At 39.9% G+C, this 25,114-nt stretch overlaps 1 protein-coding gene across 3 annotated transcripts; it reads left to right on the top strand.

The window, feature by feature from the left end:
• SRPK1 (SRSF protein kinase 1) lies at positions 1–24,830 on the top strand. 3 transcript variants are annotated; one of them, XM_027695004.1, is made up of 16 exons: positions 1–84; positions 180–240; positions 10,425–10,543; positions 11,639–11,747; positions 12,164–12,251; positions 12,416–12,503; positions 13,967–14,073; positions 14,740–14,905; positions 15,761–15,786; positions 16,275–16,488; positions 16,777–17,205; positions 18,431–18,531; positions 19,451–19,558; positions 20,869–20,938; positions 21,376–21,468; positions 22,371–24,830. In XM_027695004.1, the coding sequence occupies exons 1-16, from the start codon at positions 72–74 to the stop codon at positions 22,553–22,555; spliced, it is 1,977 nt and encodes a 658-aa protein (XP_027550805.1). In that variant the 5' UTR covers positions 1–71; the 3' UTR covers positions 22,556–24,830. The 3 variants fall into 3 exon arrangements, with proteins under 3 accessions (XP_027550805.1, XP_027550807.1, XP_027550806.1); XM_027695006.1 differs by lacking the exons at positions 1–84; positions 180–240 and adding an exon at positions 558–604; XM_027695005.1 differs by lacking the exons at positions 1–84; positions 180–240 and adding an exon at positions 6,953–7,062.
• Positions 24,831–25,114: the final 284 nt, after the last annotated feature.

Below are 25,114 nucleotides of genomic sequence, written 5' to 3'. Positions count from 1 at the left end.
AGCCCGGCGGGCCCGGCGCGACGCAGGGGCGGGCGCAGCGCAGGCGCCGGGGGGCGCCGGCGTTGGCGGCCATGGAGCGGAAAGGTGAGCGCGGCGCGGCCTCCGTCGGCCCCCGCGGGGCCCCCGCTGGGCCCGCCGCCCCTCACGCCTCTCTCTTCTTCTTTCCCTCTCTCCCTTAGTGCTGGCTCTGCAGGCCCGAAAGAAGCGGACCAAAGCCAAGAAGGACAAGGCCCAGAGGAAGTAAGTGCGGCCCCGACTCTCTTCAGGTGGTATCTCCCGCCGGCACCGCTGCCTCTTTGTTTCCCTCGGCTGTCCCTTCGGGGAAGGGACTGCCGAGCCCGGCGGCCGAGTCGTGCGAGACCCTCGGGCTGGGCGGGTGTTTAACGGGAGCTCAGTTGAGGGCACGTTTCTCGTGCTCGTGGCCCGGAGCGGCGGTTTTGCCGCCCAGCTCTCCGCCCGCGGCCCCTCGCCGTCCCCTGTCGCGGTTCTTTTGGCTGGACGGGGGAACGGCAGGTTCTGTGTTCCTTGCTTCTCCCCGAAACCCAGAGATGGAGCTGTAGTCGTGCTTATGGATGGAGCTCCGTGTCGGGCTCTGTCCTTGCAGGTTCCTTTCCTCACTCGCAGGCTGTACCCCGGGGAGAGTTTGTCAGCGTCCCCTCTCTGCAGCCCCTCGAGCACTTCAGTAACTGCTGGCTTGGGAACCAGCTTCTCTTGACTCTTCTTCCCCCTCTTGCCCCTGAGATTTTTTAACCCTAATCTCGCCGAAAGAATGCCATAATGCGTTGTTTACTTCTTTCTGTAACTTTGATGCTCTCGTGTGGCTTCTCTCCTACCACAGGAATGTCACAAGTCTTTATGTGTGGTGAGCTTTTGGATGCAGATATAAAAATTAAAAGAACTCGAGTAAATACTAAACAATGGCTTCCACCAGACTGCATTAAGTACTGTGTTCAGTGCTGCTCGTGGGTTCCTTTCTAATGAAAGGTGATGTAAATTCTAGAGCTGGTTCTGTGTGCTCCATAAAATGCTGCTTATTTCTGTAAAATCTCTGGTGTCTCAGGAGGTTTTTTACTCTCTGGTACCTAGGAACCAAAGGTATTCAATAAGTAAGGCTTTGAGGGTGGGAGTTGGAGGTTTTTCCTTTAGGCCTAGAGTGATGCTTTCTTAGTCACTTCCTCAGAAAAATCATGTGGATTTTCATTTTTTTTTCTCATTGTCTTCAGCCAAGATTCAGTTGTTTTGAGATAGGGCTTTTGAGGAGCAAGGAGCACTAACTAAAGTATTTGGGAGATGCGTGTTATGGTTCCATGCTACTCTGTACATGTTCCTGGTATTTCTTGAAGGTAGCATTAGGACAATTTTTGAAACTCTCCTCTTTTTCTAATTTCTGTGTGAATAATCCATTGTTTAATTCTATACATGTTACTTTTTTTTTCTTCTCTAGCTGCAGACAAACAATACTGACTCTGCCAATAGAGTCCACAGTGCAGCTGGAAAGACTGATTTCTGTGTAAATTCTGAGTTTGCTGAATGGTAACTTTCAGTGCTGGCATGTTGGTGGTGGTTTGGTTTTTTTTCTCTTTTTAATCGTTTTTAACCACATATCCAGGACAGATTATCTGTACTGCTGGCTAGCTCTTGATTTTGCCACTAACCTTGATTTGAGTGCAGAGCCATACTCTTTGTAAAATGCTGTGTTTATATTCTTAAACTACATGCTTCCACTCTGTTTTCTGGTACCATAGGTTTATTAGATCGTGCCTCAGAAATTAAAGAAACTTGCATATACTTTATGCTTTATGTTGTACAACTAAAAGAACCCAGTGTCAGCCTCTAACTTCAGATACAGTTCCACAATATTTATGCTATTTAATACAAAGCTGCTTGAGTTAAATCTTCTAAAATAAGCTTAGCTGGGTTGTTGCAAGACTTTCCACAAAATCTAAACTTGGAACTGCGTGGAATGTGCCTTTAACATCTGATGTTCTGTGGTAGTTTAGATTGCGCATGTAACTTTTTCTGTAATACATTGTATTCTATACGTGTGCAGTAAAAAACATGCTTTTAAAAGGTTGAGTTTAGTAAGTATTATGAATTATTATGAGTAAGTATAAAAATGCAGAGAATGTTCTGAAGGGATTTAAAACAATTCAAAATATCTTTTATTTTAGAAAAGAACTGCACCTACTTTAAGTTTACCTATCAACTGAATTTGGTTAAAAACAGAACAAAAAAATCCACTTGGAAAGGTTAAAGTAATCAAAATGAGTTGTGTTTTGTACAAAACTGGAAAGTTACTTCTTTTTATTATCATTCAGTAGTTACATCGTTGCTTGTTAGGTTCAGACAAGACAAGCCTAAACTGGTTATTTACAGAAACACCTTCTAAATACTAATTATGGTTCTGTGTATAAGCTTTTTTTATGGGACGGTCAGCACGTTCTTAATTTTCTGCAAATTCAGGATGTTCCTATTTCTTTCCATCTCTCCTGGCTTAAAAGTTGTATTTGATATCCATGAAGGAGAGAATGCATTTATCACAACACACTTCTGCAGAAAGACAGCAGGTAGAGTTTCTTGGAATTATGAAGGTGAAGTACCTGTGTTTTCCCATGCCAGTAAAACTACTCCAAACCTTTGGTGATACAGAAGACTCATTAAACCAGCTGTCTCAAATGTTTGCTCAGGAGGTTTCTACTTGCCAAGCCTGCTTGTTAGTTCTATCGCTGCCACTGTAGAGTTGGAAGAATATCATGGCTGTGTGCTTTTGCTCAGGTCCCATATCTCTGAAAACCGAGGAGAAAGACAGGGAGGGTGACAGCTGAATGCCTTGGAGGGACAAAATGCAAGCTTAGATACAAGGAGATCCTGAGTTCTAATGTTGATGTCACTGGGTTGCTTTATAGCCTTGAGTGAAGCATTGATTTCAGTTTCTTAATTTCACCATTTTCCATCAGAAGGACAAGGAATTAGAATGAAAATTCCTTTAGTCTAAACTATTTTTAGAAAATGAGAGGCCTTTTCCTTAATGTTAAGAATATGTCAGGAAATATGCATGTCAAAGCTTTAGTTGCTAGCAAAACACAGGGAGCTTGGTATGTAGGTTATTGCAGTTTGTGTTGCTGCCCAAAGGTGGCTCTTTGAAAGTTATCTGGGGAAGAATGTGATGTAATAATTTTATAATTTCTTGAGGTGTGAACATCTTGGGTGCTGACAGTCAGTTGATTCCCAAAGGCACTCAAAAAAAGCCTTTCAAAAAGGAGCCCCTAGGCTTACAAGCTTTTGTTCATACAAAAGCATTAGTAAGTTTAACTATAAACTCTTCAGATAGCAGTATCTGGTGAGGTGCATTCAGGTAGTTATTTTTGCTGAAGTGTCAAAAATGCAGAAGTCTTTTGCAGTTATTTGAAATAGTTACTATGTCTCTGGAGTTCAACACTGGGAGACAGATGTGTTAGATGTAGTATTTGCCCTGGTCCTGAGGAAGGTGGGGGAGATACACAGTGCTTTCCTGGGAACAATTCTTGGACTAGTTTTCCTTGTATGACTTCTATGGAATTGCAAACATAATTCTCTGTGTAGTCTTGCTTCCACCCCATCTTCCCAAGTGCCTGCAATATTCATATTTTCAAGAAACTGGTTTACAGTTACCTGAAATTTTCCAGCAAGACTTTTTACATGGAGTGAAACCTCACTTCTTTCTTCTTCCTCTCTTGTATTGCTATGAAGAGAGAGAAAGTTGGTAGTTTCTCCATCTATGCAGTCTGGGGAGCAGAAATTCTTAGTAAGATCTGATACTTTCCAGTTTGTATGTTTTGCTTGTATCACTTTACTTCTGTCTTTGAGGAGCCTTGGAGTTCTGACAATCACCTTGGTTTCTTTCTCAACTTGTTCAAAGCTTTGCCTGGGATCAGGATCTTGGATTATGTTTTCCTCACTTGTCTTTCATAATTAAGACCAGGGATATGTCTTTCATAAGTATTTTGAACATAAGTTTAAGGTAGAGTAAGAATGCATTGTCCTCTGAATTTTTTCATTTAAATGCAGACGTGATTATCAGACTGTGACAGGACACAGCTGAAGATCTGTGGGTTTCCATGGAAGTACCTTGGTTTGTAATAGCTGGAATAGCAGACAGTTCTACAAACAGCTTGTTCAGTGCTTGTGTGGGGGAGTGGGTATGGGGAGCAAGAAACTTGATTGCCTGTTATTTGTGTATTAATACTGTTCTCATGTGGAAGCCATTACTTATCTTCAAACTGAGATCCTGCGGACCCACTAATCAAAAGTATGTCTTGGTGTCTCTGAGTACTGTTCTTTAAAAGCTAAATGTTCAGCCATCTCCAGCCTTCTTTTAAGTTCTTGAAAGTGGTAGTCCTGTAGCTGTGGGATGAGTGCTCTACAGCAGCAAGTATTGTGGATCTGCCCTACTGTGAGAGCATACCAGTTCTTTATTCAGAAAAATAGGGATGCAGGAGTGAATGAGTTGCAATAATCACAAAATAATGTGGATTATAGACTCAAAAGGCCCCTATAATCTATGATTTATTATTCTCCCAAATCCCCTCAAAATAGTTGAAATTTCTTGAGCAGAAAGATCAACTGCATATAAGCAGAAAAATACTTTTATCATTTTGGACCTGAATTCGTACTGAGAGTTCACATGTAATTGGTTACCATATTTATTGAACATGAGGTTTGCCAGGAGATCTGCATGTAAGTGTCAGAGGCTGGCATCAGAAGCAGTCATTCTCACTAGATGTGCCTTAACATGATCTTGAAGTTACAGACACACTAAGGAATAGGAATAAGATGCAGCTTGCAAGCATACTTCCTTAAAGAGGCATTGTCTCGATGCACAGATGTGAAAATGGAAGCGAACTTTTAAGTCCTGGCTTTTCACCATGCCGTATGTAGTTTTTTCTTTTTCTCAAATGAAAACAAGGAATTTTTAGCAGCACTGAAGGTGAGATCTTGCTGTAGTGGGTGTAGAGCCCTGGAAATGATTGGCTGGATGGTTACAGTGGAAGGCAACGCTTTGTTCAGCAATTCCCGTGGTGTGTTAACCTTTATCTGTGGCACCTACAGGGTGAGCTGGAGTCATCATTCATGTTACATTCACTGAATTGAATTCTTGGGGGTATTTCATGTGTGTAATTTGAGCTCACAAATAAGGGATGACAATGTTTATGAAGACTGTTGCAGGCCACTTAAAAATCATTTAGGAAAGCATTTCTCTTCAGTTTCCTACAGATGGGTGTCATCTTTGCCAATATCAAGGGAGAGGCAAACTGAAATGAAAAGGTGTAAAAAGAGTATCTTTTTTGTTAGTACATATGTAAGAATGATGGGTGTGACAAAAGTGATTTGGGCTAAATGTATGTTGCCTTCCTTGTTTAAGGGTGGAAGGAATCTGCTTTTGTATCTACTTAAAGCAAGTAGATAGGTAGCATGGGCAGTATTTCTGCTGTTTTGGGGATGAGGAAGAGTACTTCTTTCCTGTCAAACTGAGTTTTGAAGAAGTCACTCTTAATGCTCATAAATAGGAGAACCACACATGTAATTTCAAGTGTTTTGTTATGTAAGTTACTGGAGAAAAGAGAAAAACTTCAGAGTTTTGATGGTGAAATTACATGTGGAGGCTTGGCTGTGTGTCTGGTAATTTCTAGAGGACAGCATGCTGGTGCCACTCCACGGCATGAGGAACACAGCTTTCTGATTGTACTGTCTGTACTAACAGACATGATTGGGGTCTCCCACCTTATCCTTTCGATGCTGTTGGATCTACTTCAGTGCAAATCTGGAAGAACCCATGTTGTGCGATTGACATTTCTTAATCATTTTTTACCTTATTTTTAGTGTGTGGACCAGCTAAGTGATTCTATTGAAAACTGGCAAAAGAATTCAAAAGTGTTTTTCCAAATTCTTTTAATACCTTTTGTAAGGAACAAGTGGGTGACTGATTTCTTAGTTCCCGCAAATAACTGTTACCATCCCTGCTGTGCATTGCAGAGGTGAACAGTTATTGGCTGATATCTTCAATGAACGTGGATCAAAATCTTGTCTACGTGGAAAATTTTGCATGTTGTTAGTACCTCTTCTAATATGAAGAGGTTTGGCAATGCTAAACTGTTAAAGGGATGTAAGCTTTTAAGGTGAAAATACTTTAGATATACAATGGAATGAACACATTTCTTCTTTAAACCTCTTGGCTTGAAACTGCAGGACCAGCTTCAGAGTGTCTTTCACTAATGAAGTCCTGCTGTCATGTTGCTGACTTGTTTCCCCTATCACTTACATAAACCAGCAGGATAAACAGGCACAGGAAATGGCTGGTAATTCTTCTGCATTGTTGGAGGATGATGTTAAGTGCCTGCTGCTGTGAAAAATACTCAGTTCAACTTTTTAAAGAAAATTTGACTCCTTCTGCTTGTTTTGTTACTTTTAAGCATAAAGGATAAGTTTTTCTTGTAGCTCTGGATGGGGAAGTTTGGGATTACTTTAGAAAATTAATTTTTACTTTGAACGCCCTTTCTCTTCTGCATGATTGTGCTGGCATTTCTCTATCACAGGGTTGGTCTGTCGACAATTACCATGATCCTTGTCTTCATTCGAGCTTTGAATGCAGTGGGCTATTGAATAGGCAAATAAAACCGGCTGGTTCAGGAAGATGAAACAAAGTATCTGACTGAAAATCTAATTTCATTAGAGGGAAGAATGAGACAGACATCAAGAGAAGGGGATGAATCTATTTATGCTTACTCCCTAACATGACTGAATTTGCAGGAAGATCAGCTGAGAGCAAGCCCCAGCCTTGCTGCACGGCCCTTCACCTGCAATGCAGTGCTGGGCAGCTGCGGCTGGGTGCTGGAGGCAAATCCCTCTTCTCCCTCACTCTTACACAAAGCTTTGCTGTGTTCGAGAAGAACCAGCCCCTCTGCCTGCTGCTGATGTCCCCCTGCTCCCCAGATAGTGTGGTGTCTGATTTTTGATGGCTTTTTTGAAAACTATTGGGCTGACTTCAGGAATTTCTTTATCAATGGGAGGCCGTGCTTCATGCAGGTAGGTTACCCTCTTTAATTTTGTCTCATGAATTTATACAGTTCTTCAGGCATTGCTGAGAGAATAAGGACTTTCAGGAGGGTCTCTAGATGTGGATTCATACAAATTCCATAGAAGATCTAGCCTTTTGCCTTAGCATTGCTGTTCCACATTGTTTTTCTTAAGTAGAATACTGCTATATAGCTGCAGAGGGACCCTGCATATCCAGTTTATTCTGATGTTTAATTAGCACATTAAGAGAGCAAAAGGAAAAGGTGATCAGGGTGTTTTTGGGTAGACCAGCTATAAAAATAAGTACCTTAGAACAGTTGATTTTTAATGTGTAAATAATTGTTTAGTATAGAGTTTTTATATACTTTATCTGCATTTTGCAGTACTGCCGACAGCTGTTTCAGCTGTCATCTTTAAATACTGGGTATAGTATGGATTTTTCTGCTGTCTTTAACAGCCTTTTGTGCCTTTTAGAGTAGTGTCTTTGTGAGCAAAGCAGACAGATGAGGCTTGTGCTTTTGTGTATCAGTTTTTCTTAAGTAGTAATAGATATTCTGCACTGATTGATTCTCTCTTAATCTGTATCTTCAGCTGACATGGTCATCTTGAGGGAAGAATATGGTGGGATGTAATAACATCAAACGAATTTTCACAGGAAGGTGAAGGAAAGAGATGTATTTTGGAGGTGATTTCATAAAGGAAAGAGCACTGTAGAAATGTATATGACCTGAATACAGCTCTCACATTAGTTGGTATAATAGATTATAATGTAAAAGTGAATGCTTTTGGATCCCCATGACAGACTCAGATGCAGACTACCGGGTGTGTCATGTGCGAGACTGTCAGCAGCATGATCCGTCAGCCCTTTAGGAGGGACACAGAAACCTTCAAGAGAATGAGTGGGGTTTAATGCTTCCAGTAACTTCTCCCTTGATGCATGAAATTACTATTATTGAAAACCATTGGGACTGCAAAATGGCGTGATGTTTCTGTCAGTAGTTCTTAAGGTGAATTTTCTTTTGAGTCCTTTCCAATCCCCTACATCTTGTGCAGTTAAAGTAAAAATCTTGAAACAGCGTTGGAGAGAATTACTTTTAAGCTATGTATGTGGCTTCTGGGCTTAAATTCTTTATGTCCAATTCTGTGTTCTTGTTCTCTTTACCCTGTCTATAGGATTTGTTGTATATGAGCATCCAGTTTCCCCTTCGACCATTCTGTCCATGGCCCTTTCTTGCCATTGCTACCTGCTCTTAATTTGGGGATAATATGTGACTATGTAGCTCAATTGTCCCCAAAGGAATGCAAAAATTTTAAAATAGCTTTTTGACCTCCAGGACTTTCCACACTCCCTACCATCAGTTTCCTTCTTCCTACCCCTGGCTTATAGATTTGTGACTCATGGGAGAAAAAGTCTGAATACTAAATATCTCAGGGCTGGATTTAGCTACAGGGTGAATAAAAGTCTCGTTAAGATGGCAGTTTTGTTTTATGGTTTGAGACCACTAAGCTGTGTTTCTTATCTGTAAAAAATCAGTAGGAGTTATTAACTGATAACAGACTGAAAGTTAATGTCCGGTGATGGGTTGTGCCTGGACTGACCTTTGTAGCTCTTCTTTGCCTTAGTGAAGTTCAGTTGTAGATTGTAAATGTCTACCAAATTTAGTCACCATCAGAGTGGAATGCATGTTGTCTTTATTTTTATGATCCACAGATATTTAAGATGGCTGTAGTTTTAATGTCTAGTGATGTATTTAATGTGTGAAGTCTCAGCAGAGTGCATGTGTAGTAGGTAAATGTGCTGAACATTCATTCTGCTGTATAACTACTCAAAATGGAAATATTAAATTTGACCCATGGGTTAAGATAAGTTAAAACGGCCGTGATATGATGTGCAGGACTCCAGCTCAGGTCTAAGTTGTGAAAACTGCATCTGAGAGCCTGCGTACATTGGCAGATCTACTGGCATAACTGGGAGCTTTCCTCCTTTGAGCAAAATGAGTTGAATTTGAAAGAGGGTGCTGGAAGGCATCAGTGTTACCTGCTGCTTCCATGGAACAATAGCTTCAATACAAGAAACTTCCTCTAGTTCACACTGAATGGGAAGCTAATTTTAAAGAATATCCTGTACTTGTATGTCATTGCTGTAATGAAGTTTGCTGCCCACCTCTTTGCACAACTCCAGCTTTTAAAAATATCTTTAAAAAATACTTCTAAGGAAAGAAAGCTTAATGCTGATATCCTGCAGCATTTTACCCTTCAATCATGCCAGTGCAAATAGGCCATAGGCATTGTTTTAATTATAAATGTTTGCATTTTATGGGAGGATCTTGAATATTAAACTTTGTAGACATTTAACCGTTCCCTGTAATGCTTTGTAAAATAAATAAATTACCTGATTTAGTGTTATTTCATGAGCTGTTCATCTGTGATCATCTGTGATGCCATGAAGGAGTTGAGACACGGGAGACAGTGTATGTTTTAACTTGGGGAACTCGAACACAGCATGAATGTGTGAGAGCATTGAGGTGGCCTTTGCAGACACGGTCTTCACAAGCAAGAACTCAGAATAGCACATTGGGTGAAAAGTTAAACACCTAACATTACTAGTTTTATTTATGAACGTGGGAGTGAAAAACTTCACCGCCTCAGTGCCTGATTTCAATTCCTCTCCAATAACAAACTCTCAGCAGTTTGTTGAACATCTTCTGTGTACTCCCCTCTCTGTAGTTCAGACAACTGTAATAAACTTTGGACCTTGGGTGAAGAGAAGAATTAGAAATAGAGCTTACCATATGAGAACAGGAGAAATAAAGGTCAGTTAGGGGCTTTAGAGTTCTAAAGTGTTAGAAGCAAAAGAATTGTTAAACATTCATTTGACCTTGAATGTGAAAGGGACGAAGGGCACAAGTTCTAAAACATTGGTTTACTTTTTTTCCAAAGGAGTGAGAATTGATTGATGTTAGTCTTTAAATGTTGATGAATGTTATTTTAAATTTTCAGGTTTTACATGAGGTAACAAATAAATTATAAATTTACTTTAGAAAAGTCCTCATTGAATGAAAGGCTGGGAAGGGGTTCAAAGAGGCTAAGATTTTGGTGGATCATTAAGCTTTTAACTCACTATCTTGCCTGGTCTTTTCTTTGTTCTTCTATGAAAATGAATCTAGGACATTAAGTTGTGTTTCTCACTAGTACAGGAAAAATTATTTCTCTCTACTTTTATACTAGCTTAAGAGTAAAAGCATTTAAATGTGAATAGTTTTTCTGAAGGCTGAATATTGCATCTCCTCCATTATCAGCAATCCCTCATGTGACATGAGAGCTACAGGCTTCAAGAGAACGTGTGAGACACACAGCGTATTCTCTTTCAGACCTGACACTCAGCACCGGGGCCCTGCTGCTCATTCAGAGAGTGATGTTCCAGAGCAAGAGGAAGAAATCCTGGGATCAGATGATGATGAGCAAGAGGATCCAAATGATTACTGTAAAGGTGAGAATTTGCCTGTTTAAGATGCAGGATTTGCAATTTAATTCCCTTAATTTCTCACTTACTATAGAGAATGAAAGTAGACTCCATCATACCTTAAGGGTGTTTTGAAACTGCATGATGATGATAACATTTTTCAAGCCAACATGAAATGGAGAAGCTCTTCTCCAAGTTTCCTTCTGTTGTCAGTCAAGATTTGAGTTCAGAGCTGTTTTTAATGCATGAGTTTAAAGCTGTTAACTTTTCCTCTGTGCCAGAGGGCTTTCATTATTGATAAAAGCAAACAGGCATTTAATTCCTTTTTTAATTTTCATTGTAAAAAGGACACTTTCAAATTCTTTTCAAATTCTTCAGTTTTCTTTTGAAGAACAAATCATCATCTTGGTATCCATTCTTCAGAAAACTTTGCGTCTGCAAATAGTCTTCCACTGTTTCTCTGAGCAGAAACTAAATACAGAGAAAATGGAAATGCCAAATCACAATTTCCTTTCTTGTTTTCTGCTAGTTCCATTGTATGTCTGGCTTTTCATGTTTTTGCTTCTGTTATGGAATCGTCCTGCTTAGTCAGTAGCTTGAGAGATATGAGGGGAACAGGGAGGAGACTTCCCTGTTTTCAGCGGTGATGTCAAGTGGCAAAGTGCCTTTCAGTCAGGAAGGCAATTGCAAGGAAGACTCTGGGATCTCGGCTACAGTACCCTTTCATATTATGGGGTCAGAGCATGCAAAAGCAATACTGAAACTTAGCTGAAAGATTCTGTTACTGACCATTACAACCTGTGTTTTCCAGAGATGGTCAGCCCAGCAGACTTCAGATGCTTGCACTGAGGAAATATTATTTTGTGATGGTGTAGAGATTACCTGATTGAAAAGATGGACATGTCATTCTAGGTCAATTATATTAAAACTTTTGAGTTAACTAGAGGGCTGTTCACAATTTCTTCTCCAAAATACTGTGTATTTGTACTAGCAAGATCCAATTAGAGAAACACTTGTATTTGTTTATATGATTAAAAATTTAAACACATCAAATAAGTCTGCCTTAAGTTTTGATGCTTGTTCCACACACCTGTTCTTTGGTTCTTCCTGCTATTTTTCTAGGTGGTTATCACCTTGTGAAAATAGGAGATCTCTTTAACGGACGATACCATGTGATTCGGAAGCTTGGATGGGGCCACTTCTCCACTGTGTGGCTGGCTTGGGACATCCAGTAAGTCTTTCTGTTCTAGCTAGTGTTTCTGGTGGGAATTTACAAATGCGATCAGAAAACATCTTTTTACTTTTAGATAAAAACACAAAACATAACTGTCTGCATCCTAAACAGAAGTTTCTTTTGATATTGTGGATGCAAATGTGTGGGAGGGAGTTAACAGGACAAACCACATACGTGGGAAGAGTACTCTTGTGTTCAGCAGTTTCTGACCTATTATTACATTTTATGAGAAATTATTAACATGAATGTTTTATAAAAAAAGACTCAAAGACAGTCTTTGAGTGTTTAAACCTTATTTTTCCATTATGCATAAAATAAGCTCTCTTGCACGCAAAAGAATTGGGATAATCCTGGAGAACAAGTTCTTTGTATGAACATTAACTGTTTCCAATTTACTTGCCATGTGTGCATAGAGGGAGGAGATTTGTGGCAATGAAGGTGGTGAAGAGTGCAGAGCACTACACAGAAACAGCACTAGATGAAATCAAGTTGCTAAAATCGGTGAGTGCCTGAGTTGTGTTTAATTTTTTTTTTTTTTTCCATTTCGAGGAGTTTAAATTTGTCATGTGCTTGATATTTCTAGATCATCTAGCTGCAAAAACTTTGTGTAGAAACCTAGCAGTAGTGCAGTAGATCTGACTTCACAATAATCTCTTTCTCTGCAGGTCCGCAACAGTGATCCAAATGATCCAAGTAAAGAGAAAGTTGTTCAGTTATTAGATGACTTCAAGATTTCAGGAGTTAATGGCTCTCGTATCCTTTTGTGGAATAAAAGCGAAGAACTGCATAAAATGGGAGTTGCCTGGGCAGCTGTCCTGTTTGACTGGGGAGCAGTGCCCAGGCATCCCTTTCCCTGCCCAAGGAAACCTGCTGTAGAACAGTCTGCTTCAAAACTGCCTGCTAAGCTCAGGTTCTGAGTGATCTTTCAGCCTGATGTAATGTGTGTCAGCCGTGGAAGCCGCACTGTTTGGTCCTGCTTTTAACGTGCCAATGCCAATCAGTGAATCTGGACTGAATGGCTGTATTAGAGGTACCTTTGGGGTAGGAGAACTTATCTGTCCCAGCCCCTCCATTTTGCAAGCAGCCTGTTTAAGCCTACTTAAATAACCTGTTATTTAAGTAAAGCAGTACAAAACAGTAAGATCAGTAGCTGAAAATAGCAAACACATGCCATCTATAACTTGAAAATAAGCTTGTTTTCTAGTTATGGAATCATCTTACTTTGTACTTTATCAACATTGTTAGCATGTTTAAAGTGTATTGCTTTGAAAATACCCTGTAATTCTGTGAACAGCCTTTTAATAGGCAGTTACTTGTAGCAAGTCCTAATGGATCCTTAACATTTGAAAGTTGGACTTCTAGGCATGTTTTCACTTTGCAATAGCTTAAATTTTATTTCAATGAGAATTACTAGGTGCTTGAGATAATTGAGCTGTAGATTATAAATATTCTAACACTTCAGAAAACAGTAGGCCCATAATGTATTTCCTGTATTAACCTTCTTCTGAGTAAATGTTGACCTGATCTTGTGTTTCTTCTACTCTTGTGAAATGTGTACTTTCTGCCAGTGTATACAAAAAGCAGCCTAATAAAGTCTTAGGAATTTGGATTCTAAAGCAAGGGCACTGTACTGAATATGTCACTGGAGTGACTGTAGCTGTTGAGATCTTATAGTTAAAAAGCAGATAATATAAATATTATTGAAGTCCAGGCTTTGTCAAAAGTTTGTTTTGCTGGTAAAGAGGCAAGGGAGGGTGAAGAAAGTAACCTAATTATTCTGAAGATGACTTATTATCTTTTCAGATAATGCTGCTACAGAGAAATCTGGCATCAAGTTTTGCCTGGGGCGAAAGCCTAGGCTGTTCCAAACCATACATTGTTGGCTTGAAGCCCTCTCACTACTAGCAGGAAATACTAATGCATGCTTGCTTGTGTAACTGGCTTGCACTTAAAGCAGGAGATTGCTACTGCTGCAGTAGGACCATTGTGCTAACCAACTCCATCCCTCTGTATTGCATGTTTTAGATAATGGTACTATTGTGTAGGATAGGATGATGCTGTTGAGGAAGGCAATTTTTCTAAGCTATGTCAGAAGGATGAGGGTTCTTTAATATATAAGAAAATATAACTGGTGTGGATTTCTTTTGATCCTCAGTCCTGGGAATTCAGGGCTCCTTGGGTCAGGATGTCCATTTTTTCCCTTGATTGAGTTCCAGATATCTGTATGGTGTTTGAAGTTCTAGGACATCATCTTCTGAAGTGGATCATAAAGTCAAATTATCAGGGGCTTCCACTCCCCTGTGTCAAAAAAATCATCAAACAGGCAAGTTCCAGTTCTGACTGCACTGTTCTCCTTGACCCAGTTAAAACTCTTTCACTAATCTTTCTCATTTACAAGAAAACAAAAGTTAAAAATCAGTGGTATCTGTCTTGTGCAGCAAAATATTTTTGGGTTGATATTTCCTTTCTCTACTGCAAACTCCTGCTGCAGATAGTTATTTTCTGACACTTAAACCATGACAGGAGGCAGCTGTGCTTTTAGCTCTTCTTACCCCAGTCATTCCTCATAAGTGTTTTTTTTTAAGGTGTCACAGTAGGCACAGTGCTTAATGATAGGAAGAGCAAGAGAAACCGGTTCTCCCCACTGAATGGTTGCCTAAGAAGAAACATCTTTCTACATGTGAGGTGGAGGGGAGGAGGAAAGTGTGATTTTATTGTAGAGTATAAAGATTACATTTTCAACTTTGATAAGTTATGAGGGTAAATAGAGCATTTTCAAATCATAGCTAAAATCTGTATGCAAATCTCTATTTTGTGACACTGCGTAATAACCACTGATCACATTAGCTCTAATCTGGAGCATTCTCAAACACAGAAGCCCCTTCAGGTTCATTGGGCATCCTAGGTTATTTTGCATTTTTACTTCACTCTCAATTTGCTCATTATTTGCTTTGTCTAATGGTTGATTTCCTTCTTTTTTTATCTGCAGGTTCTTCAGGGTTTGGATTACTTGCATACAAAATGTCGAATCATTCATACAGATATTAAACCTGAGAACATTCTTCTCTGTGTTAATGACCAGTATATTCGCAGGCTGGCTGCAGAAGCAACAGAGTGGCAGAGATCTGGGGCTCCCCCACCATCTGGCTCTGCAGGTGAATTTTTTTTTTTCACCCCTCCCCTGAAAATTGGTGCTATCTCTCCCACATACCCTCAAATCATCATTAGTCTCACTAAGGAAAACTTCCTGAGTACAGTGGAACAATTATGCAAGCAGCCTCTGAAAACCCAACTGTAAACTGTGAAGTTAGTCATAAGTTGTAAATCAAAGACGACTGGGAAGGCAGTTTGTGTAAGAAAAATGGAGGGACGATAAATGCACTCTGGCACCTGCTTTTAATACAGCTAATCTGGCACTTGTAAAGTGGTAGGATAGTCAGTCTTACGTAGCACAATCACGATGCACTCAATATAGAACTGGGATGAAAATGTGGCAACATATTTCTCACATTTTCTTCAAAAGTTTATTATCTTCCATTGCATGAAGCTGTACCAGTGTGTACTTTTCAAGAACTACTGCAGTGTGTATTGGAAGGCTCTGTCAGTCATAATCTTACAAGACCAACATTGAGCTGAGCCCATCATAGCATAGCTTAGCTTAAGGGAGCTTCCTTAAGTTTAGTATTTTAATGCTTTGATTTGCATTTTCATTTAGGTAAGATGCATAATACATGCAGTAAATGAAGCTACGTGACAGGAAGTTTGTTTCTGACATCAGTCAAGCAAGTCTTCTGTCTGGAATTTTAATTATGCATTTACACATTTAATGCTTTTCTCTTTTTTTTTAATTTGCATTTTTGTAGAGAAATGAGCCCTTAAAATAACATTTGCTGATATCATTAAAATGTTATTACCAAACCACATAGGAAAAAGCTTACCTTAAGATCAGGATGCAGTTATAGTTTTTGAATATAGACATACTAATTTATTGATCTTTCTTTTCCTTTCAGTGAGCACTGCACCACAGCCAAAACCAGTAAGTGTAATAGCTTTTATCTGTAAGTATCCATCTTCTGATAGCATCTACTGCATTGTTTCATAATCCAGTCAGTGTTAAGGGAAAGCAACCTCATATCAGAAGAAAAAATGTGATTTGTGTTTGGCATAGGCATCAGGTTCAATGCTGTCTTGGAGATGTAAATAGTATTAGCTCATATATCACCAGAACAAGTCCTTGTGGTGATCTCAAGGTCTGTTGTGAAGGCAATTTTTCTATAGAGTCTGAGATCCCTCACTTGGAGAATAATGTAGGTTTCTCAGGTCAGGGCAAAAATGCACTGATAAAAGCCATAGACAACTGGTTCGAAAGCTATAATAGCTGCTTTTTATCTGAGAGAAGAGCTATCTCCAACATTTTCATCACAGACTGCTTCCTCAGCTCTAAAATAAATTAAAACTTGGCACATTTTAGATTTGGTGAAATATGAAATGCTAAGTCAAATTTCTCTGCTTGCCTCTGTGTAGGCTGACAAAATGTCAAAGAACAAGAAAAAGAAGTTGAAAAAGAAGCAGAAACGGCAGGCTGAGTTGTTAGAGAAGCGAATGCAAGAGATAGAGGAAATGGAGAAAGAAGCAAGCCCTGGGCAGACGCAGCCTGAAGAGGAGGAAGAAGCTCAGACCCCTCTGGAAATGCTCATAAAAGTTAGTCCACCAGAGGAAAATGTCGGCAAAAAGACAGGTATGGACCTGAAGTATTGCTGACATGGAGTGGGCAGTGTTGTCCATTCACTCATGTGGGTATGAGGAGAGAGAGTACCTTTAGTAGAGTTGGCTGTTGTCATATAACCTTTTTGCATTGCATTCTGCCCTTCTAAAGAGACTGGGAAATGTCCTGTTGCAAATTGAATTAATGCATGATTGTGTTCAGTTACATTTTGAGAACTCCCTACTTCTGTGGGCTCCCTGAATAGCTTCCAGCTGTTTGTTTAGACATATTTTGCTGTATTCTCATTTTCCACTCTTCCAGCACAAGTCCCTGTACAAGAGCCATCTAATCTAATGGAAAGCAGCGTGGAAAAATGTGTAACAGAAATAAACTGCAACGGAGTGATACAAGTGGCGGACTTCACAGACTCTGGGAATCAAGGGTCTGTGCAACTTGAGGATGACCTTCATAATGCCAATGACTGTGGCAATCACCCTCATACACAGAAGACTGAGAACTTCCATAGCCATAATTACAGTCAGCATAACGCTGACTCAGAGAACAGGCCTCAAGAAGCAATGTTGGACTCGTTTGTGCCCTTAGTTTCAGAGGATTCCATGGTGTGTCAGCCCACATCCAACGACAAGCAGTCATTCAATGTGCAGGAAATTAACAATTTTCAGGAAAGCATCCGGACAGAGATCCCTTCAGAAGATGAGAATGAGAATAATAGCCCGTCAGACAACAAAGGTATAAGGGAAACCTTGTAAGAAAGGGCTCCTTTCTCCTTTATGTGGGAGAGTTCTGTTACAACGCTTCATCAGAGTATTAATAGAAATGTGCATTTTGTAGGCTGAAGTGATCAGAACCACCTGTTTGAGATTTTTCCTGCCAGGAGTAATTAACCTGACAGTTATACTCCAAGATGTTCACTGCTTGTAGCTCCTGGTTGTAGTTGCACCTTAGTTTTGACTTTTCAATGCATAAGTATTCCTACTTTTAACAAGTACTTATACACTTGGTTTTCAGTGTAGGAACATTTCCTCCTTTGAATAAGGTGTTGCTTATTCATGTGTGATTTTCACTAATAGTTAGAAACACAAGTTTTCAAATTGTCACTGGCTGCTAAATTGGGGGATAAGTACTGTTCAATGTATTCCGATAGTGTACAGCAGTTTAAACACGTTCCAGGTGTGTGTGTTAAAATACGAATGGATAAAACTGTCTACTTTTGCATCTTTGTGTCAATGCCAGGTAAAGTATATCTGCTTGGAGAAGGAGGGCAAAACTAACATTTGTACTTGTTAAAAAAAAGGTATTCTAGCATTTTCTTGCCAGAGTACCACTGGGGAGTTACATGTTGAAAAGTAACAAGAGAAGTTTATATTTTGAAACTTGAACTGCAATTAGATGGATGCGTCTGCTAGATTACTAGGCGTCTTTTGCTTCTCACAGCCCTTTTCCAAATTGCTGGATGTAATTTAGTGACTTAATCTTTTTGGTCTCCACTGTGTCATTCAGTTTTCCCAATGTATACTTTAGCTCTTGTAATTGTGTTGCAGCAGTGAGTGATGGGTATGTCAAAAAGATAGTATAACATGGGGACTTTCCTTCTTCAGAGACTTAGGGATTGTGAGGCTTGTTCTGTTTCTGGCAATGCCCTTATTTCAGCAGGTTTTTTAAATATAGACAGACTTCTTAAGGCTGTGCAAAGAGTGCTGGGAAATAGTCACTCTTGCATATGCTTACTTGTCCTTCTGTCCTTCTGCTTTGTGACACCAGTCAGTTCTTAATGGTGGTACTTCTGTTGCTGATAGTGGAGACTGCTGATTTTTATACCTAAGCATCAGGGAGGGAAAAGTTCTGATCTGTAAGAAAAACCCTTCCTGGCTAGGGAGAGGGTGATAGGATTTGAGTGACAGATGGTGACACTGTCTATGTAGCTTTAATCAGCTGTTGTACACATTGCCTCTAGGAAAATCAACTGCTGGGAATTTCCTTCTTAATCCTCTTGAGCCCAAGAATGCAGATAAGCTCAAAGTGAAGATAGCTGACCTAGGAAATGCCTGCTGGGTGGTAAGTGTACAGTATTTTCACATTGACTGTTTAAACCTGCAAATTCATTGACAGTATGCCAAGATAGAAAATAATCTGTAAAAAAGGTTTTTAGACCTGGCTGTGAAAGTAGTGAGTTTGAAACTGTGATGGGAAAAACAGAAGGGGAAGCAGGGACACTAAGAAAGAAATGGTCCTCTAAACATAAGCTTTCAGTCCGTGCTTTGGGTGCCTCACTGGCATTAAATTTATTTCTAATAGCCCTGTGAACCATGTCACATACAGTGCATAGAAATCTGAGTATGTGATATTTCTGAAGGAGTTTGTAGCTGTCTTGGAGACTGTGAAAGTTGCAAACAATTGCTCTGATGTGCTAGTTCTGTAGTTTGTCAGACCATTTCAGTGGATTTGGGAGCCGCGTGAAAGAGACTCGTGCAATAAAACTAAATAGTTTTCTTTGATGGTTGTGCTGTGCTACTTTCAAATGTTTGACATTTCAAATAGAAAAAATGTCTCTTTTACTTGGCTTCTAAAATGGCAAAATACTTCAGATCTTGTGGGAGAGATGAGTCTCAACTCAGAATTGCACGTCAGGCTTGCGGTGTCTTGCAAGGTGATCTCTTACATTGATGTTGCTTATCTGATTTAAGGTAGCTGGATCATGGCCTCTCTGTCATGACTGGGTAGGAGAAGGGTGCATCTTCTGAAAGAGTCTTCCCTTATTCTGTTTTTGTGGCTGGACTGTTTCACTTGAGGAGGAGTGTCTCACGTAGAGCATTTAAACAGCACTTGTAGGAATATAAGGAAATAGTTAATGAGGATGTTAAATGCAGATGAAGTGTAATGGTAATGAGCTTTGATCTACTGTGGCCTTCCAGGTTGTTGATTCTCCTCTTTTAAACAGTCTTTAACTTTTTAGTAAAACATTTATTTTATTTAGCACAAGCACTTCACTGAAGACATCCAGACAAGACAGTACCGGTCCTTGGAGGTGTTGATAGGGTCCGGGTACAACACCCCTGCTGACATCTGGAGCACGGCATGCATGGTGAGTGGTGTCAGCTGGGGGATTTTACACTCTTTCTACAGAGCATTCTGGGGAACTCGTTTGTGCTGTGTGCTCTGAGCTGCTGAGTGACTGGCCAGGCCTGGCAAAAAACCCTTCCAAGTGTTCAGTCAACTTCCAGACTTGCTGAATACCGTGTTTCCATAGCAGAGTTGTTTTATTTTTTTTTCCCCCATGTGTGGCTTTCCTTTTGAAAGTTAAGTTGTACAACATCAGAAGATTCCAAATGTGATTGTACTTTGCCTGTTGTGATTTTTGGAAAAACAAGACAACCATGCAATTCTAAAGACAATATCTTTTTATATAAAAAAAGCCTTCCTGCTGTATCTAGCACTGTTTCACAGATGCACTCAGTATAATTTCTAATTTTTGTCATCCTCTGCGTGTTTAGAATTGGTGTATAATCTGAGTAATGCTGAGATGAGGATGAAGCTGTTCCTGTAATAGCTGGCAAATGTAGAATAGGCTGATTAAAAAGATCAGTCTAGTCAGTTACCGCATGTGCCTCTTTAGTGTCTCCATTCTGTGTTTTCTACCTATCAAAGCTTGGGTTTTATATTTCAAGCTTGGAAAACAGACATTTTTTCTGTTTTGGAAAACAAGCTGTGATTTTGATGAATGTGTTAAAAGAAAAAGTGACAGGGTCATGTTTTCTCTGCAGAGCGTGTGGCCATAATTACACAGTGTGCCTAATTCAATAATTTGGCAACAGCAGTTCATAAAGAAAACTAAGAATACAGAAGGTCAGAGGTATTCTGAGTAAAAATGAATACATAAAGGGTAAATGTTACAGAATTTAGGAGTGGTGAGTTGAAATGAATGCAAATGTTCTCATTTAAAACATGTTTTCATATCTACAGACAAATGTTCAGAAATTAACTGAAAAAGGCCTCTGAAATTTGGGGAGAAGAAAGAATCTTTGTACAAAGAAAAAAAAAACCAAGTAAAAACAAAACAAACAACCAACCCCAGAAACAATAGTTTGGACATGACATTGTTTTTGCAAAATGCTGTTGAGGGGAGGAGGGGGATAGGCTACACGTGTGTTTCACACTGGTGTCCTGCGCTGTGCTGTGATCCAGAATTCATCAGAGATGTGCCTATGATGTTTTTAATGGAGTTGTTAGAATGGTGCAAAGTCATTGCACATCTTAGGCTGCAATGGTGTACTTAACCTGCAAAAATCTCGTACACAGCTATAATCTTATTCTTTCCCACCACTTTGCTTATGGCCCACAGAGGTTTGCACAGTGTTTTGAAGTGATTTAATGTGCTCATTTCTGTTTGTTTAGGCCTTTGAGTTAGCAACAGGAGACTACCTGTTTGAGCCTCATTCTGGAGAAGATTACTCACGAGATGAAGGTCTGTTTGCCTAAGTCTTCCTTTTTTAAAATGAGAGTTCATGAAATTCAATGGTTGCCTCTTCAGAATGAGCCTTCTCTTTTGAGTGAGCAATGCAAAGACTCTTTGCAAAAACATTATTTACCCAAATCCACAGCAACTGTGCTAAAGCCTCTGCAGTAAAACACCGTGCAACAAGTCTATATTCTTGTTCTGGTGTTTCACATTCCTCTTGCTCCTGGATTCTCTACCTTGCATCTCAAACTGATCAGGGCCTCAAATTGCCCTTATTTTTTCCCCCTTGCCCCCTGGCTTTGTTGTTGCTTAGTGTAATCTTGATTTCAGGTGGATATCAAAGTAATTTTTAAGGCAGATAATGTCTTTCTTATATCCCAGAACAGGAAACGGCAGCATAAAGATGTCTTGTGTATTTTTGGTGGTTTTTTTTTAACATGCAGATCACATTGCATTGATCATAGAACTTCTGGGGAAAATACCTCGCAAGCTCATTTTGGCAGGAAAATATTCCAAGGAGTTTTTCACCAAAAAAGGTAAAAGGAAACAAAGGAAATATCACTTATCCCCTTATCTTCTACCCCAAATACACAGTAATGTCTTGCTGGAACTGCCAGCAAAGATGCCTCTTTAAGTCTTTCCTTTGTTTTATGAAAGGCTTCATCAGTAAAACTGCAGCTAAATCTAAGGCATTCTTGTTTTACTGCTAAAAGTATCCTACATCCTAGTACTTGACATCTTGGTGTAGATCAAATGTAGCAGGTAGAAAAACAGTACATTAGATGTTTAGTCAAACTTGATGTGGCTTTATTTAGCTGATCTTTGTCAACTAGAGGTGGTGACTCACTTTTGAAGTCTTCTCTAGACAGCTTTACTCCATTTCTAGCATGCCAGTCACCTTAAATAGTCCCTTGCATCATGAGCCATACTGCTCAGAGCACATAACGTTATCATAAAGCCCTAAGTACCCCAGAAATGTATTGAGTCGAAAAAGTAGGTTTTGACCTAGTTTAATACTTTTTTTTAATAAAAACAAACCCTTTTTTCTTTAGTAGCTTATTGCTTTCTCAAACAGTGCGGTATGCATTGCATGTATTCCAAAGTCAATGGCATAGTGTTTATCTGTCATGTCAAAGCAGTATAGCTGGTGATTTAATGAAGGTAATATTTGCTTATATTGGATCTGAAATAGCAGGAGGTGAAAAAAGAACCTTTCAAGGAAGTACATTTCTGTAATACACTTACAAAGCAGTAGGAAAGGGGTTTTAATGTAATTTACTTCTCCCTTCAGCATGCCCTACCACATTATATTCCCTATGCCCAACTATTAGAACACTTTCTGAATTCAATCTGTCATGTTTAGCTGTTCAGCCTATTTTATTGAGCTGCTCTGTTCCCATGTCTTGCCAGACTTAACCTGTCTGTCTTGGGTTTTCAGGTGATCTGAAGCACATCACCAAACTGAAGCCCTGGGGCCTTTTTGAAGTACTGGTGGAAAAATACGAGTGGTCCCAAGATGAGGCAGCTGCATTCACAGACTTCTTACTACCTATGTTGGAGCTGATCCCAGAGAAACGAGCTACAGCAGCAGAGTGTCTCAGGCACCCTTGGCTTAATTCATAGAAGCTTCAGTGCAGTGCCACAGCGTTACACTCTGGTTTACAGCATAGCCTACACACACCCAGCTGCCCCTTCCCAGATCCATTGTTCTCCTTGTTCACTTTCAGTGTGAAGTTCTTCCTTCAAGGCTTCCAAGATTTTAGATAAATCTAACCTGTTCTGCTGAATTTGCTTGTGTGACTTAATGGGGACTTTCCTCAGCCAGTGGGCATCATCTGTGTTTCGCCTTGATTGGGCTTCACCAAAAACTAATTGACTAGAATATGAAATCTTCCCTCAGTCTCCTCACTGTTAGGCACCATGTGTTACAGATGTGAGCTCACCCGTGCTCAGATGTGCTCCCTTAGCTAGATTTCAACTCTCCTTTCTTCATGAGGGCCATGCAAAGATCTCACTGACTCAGGAGTAAATTTCCCTGATCCAATAGCTAGTGACGGGGTGAGAAGTAACAGGTGGCATCAAGGGGGTGCCAGATCCCTGTAGAGCGAAGACCTTGAAATCCTCCATCGCTTTCTAGGTATCTACTGTATTCTTTCCAGTCACAAACTTTTATTTAGTTCTAGCTGCTTTTGAAAAAGCTTTTTAAACCTAGGTTTTAGTATCCTTTATTTCTTCCTCCAAAGTGTCCTATCCCTTAACCTTTTCCTTCCCCATACCCTTGGTAGAATAGTTTCTGAACTTGGTGATGTTTTCTACTTCAATGCCTGTGACTAAAAGGCAAGCAAAGTAAGCAAAAGCTGGAACTGACTGAACGCACAATCTTCAGGACACAGATGGGTTCACCCCTTGGTCTGCAAAGTGAGAGCCTTGTTGCAGGCAACTCAACATTATAGCAAGACGTAAAGTTTTGGGATTTTTTTATCCCTAACTGGCACTTTTTTGCCTTGCTTGAGGTGGTTGCTGTATTTTGAGAGACTGCCTTTCATGGATGCAGTTTACTCTGACTTTTAATTTTTGACCATTCACTTTTTCCCAAGGAAAGGGTTGCAGCGCCTGTATCACAGCCATGCCATAGCCCTGGACTTTCAAAATTAAAACTTGAAATCTCAGTGTAAAGATTTCTTTCCTCTTAATTTGCTTCAGGTGCGGGCCTTCAGAAATAACTTCCCAGGATGGGACTGCCTTTTATTTTCTGGGCCATTAGCACAAGAAGAGCTAGCAGAAGTGGAAGAGAATTGACTTTTCCATGTAGATACTGGGTTAGAAGCTGTTTCTAGAGTTACCCCAAGTAAAAAAAGTGTTCTATGGGGCTTCTATGTAAACTTCTCAGAGGGGGTTTGGATATAATGAGTTAAATGGGTTAATTTTAATTAAAAGTTAAAACACTGTGGCATTTGCTAGTTTTATGATGGCTTCTTCTAGAGTTGCCCATCCTATTACAGATTCAGTGCATCCCACTCTTCTCTAAGCAAGATTTGGCAGCGTTGAGACTTCAGAGGCACTTCCTTACTCTGGACCAAACAAGCCTTTGGATTTGTGGTGGCTTTCAGAGGATAGAAGTTGCTGGAGGCCATGCAGATGCTACCCAAGACAATTACATTGCCAAAGCTGCCAAGATCACTGTTACGTGTCAGTTCTATGTGTGTGGAAATTTTGGTTTATAAGGATCATTCATTCATAAACCGGATCATTTAATCCACTGGAAAAGAGTTTCTCTTTTCAAAAATACACAAGCCTGATGGGGCTTATTTATGCAAATCATGCTGCATGTTCCTTTAGTGGTAGATCAGATTCTCTATGCATATAATATAAAGTGAAAGGCAGGTAACATACCAAAAACATTTCAAACTGCTGATTTGACAGGTTTTTTCCCCATTCATCTGGAGTTTTCCAGTTCTAGGTCTCTTCTGTATCTGTTACAGGACTGCAGACAGTACTGGGTTCCAACTTACTGTGAAGATACATTGGCAGGCAAACAATTCCTGTGCTCTTGAAAGCTTGCCCAGTCCTGCGTACTTGAGACTGGCTGATGAAGGAACATTTCCTAGAAGGGATCTGCAAGCTTTGACTCTTAAGAGCTCCTGCCCATCCTTTCTTCCCTTTCATCTGCCACCCTTGACTGGAGGAGGAGGTTTTTTTACCCAGATAGCTAAGGCTAGAGCCAGCTTGTGAGTTAAAGACCTGCAGAAGCAGCTGTCACAATTCAGTCTTTGTACTGTCTGCTTATTCACTTGGGGTTTGTTAAATTTCCAAGTTGCTGTAATGTGCTCACACTAAAGGATTTGTACTTGCTGTGTCAGTCTAAAACCTGAAGGAAAATACATTTTTATTCTTTCTACTTGGGTGCTTTGTCTTTTTTTTCTTTGTGAAAGCCCTACAATAAACAGATTATTTAATAACTGAACCCTAGTCTTCATACATTCCCTCTGTAAGTCTGTTCTTTCTGAGTCAGTGGCCCATGGATGAAATTTGGTTCACTAGTGAGTGATTTCCAGAATGAGACAGAGGGAGACAGTGTAGGTGAGAATTTTGTTGCTGGCATTGTGATCTGTTTCAAAAAGGGGGGAAAAGTAATAAATTGCAGGACAACTCTGCTGGAATTTTTCCATTCTAAAATACATT

This window comes from Neopelma chrysocephalum, unplaced genomic scaffold, assembly GCF_003984885.1.
Source record: "Neopelma chrysocephalum unplaced genomic scaffold, ASM398488v2 Primary Assembly neopelma1_100, whole genome shotgun sequence".
Taxonomy (NCBI): Eukaryota; Metazoa; Chordata; class Aves; order Passeriformes; family Pipridae; genus Neopelma; species Neopelma chrysocephalum.
The sequence above is the reverse complement of the archived record's forward strand: the minus strand, read 5'-3'. Positions and strand labels throughout refer to the sequence as shown.

Excerpts from the sequence above, each read along its gene's own strand:
- SRPK1 (XM_027695004.1), top strand. Across the intron at positions 12,504-13,966 it reads TTCAGGAGTTAATGGCTCTC|ATATCTGTATGGTGTTTGAA; the intron begins GTATCCTTTTGT and ends ATTGAGTTCCAG. Across the intron at positions 17,206-18,430 it reads TAGCCCGTCAGACAACAAAG|GAAAATCAACTGCTGGGAAT; the intron begins GTATAAGGGAAA and ends CATTGCCTCTAG.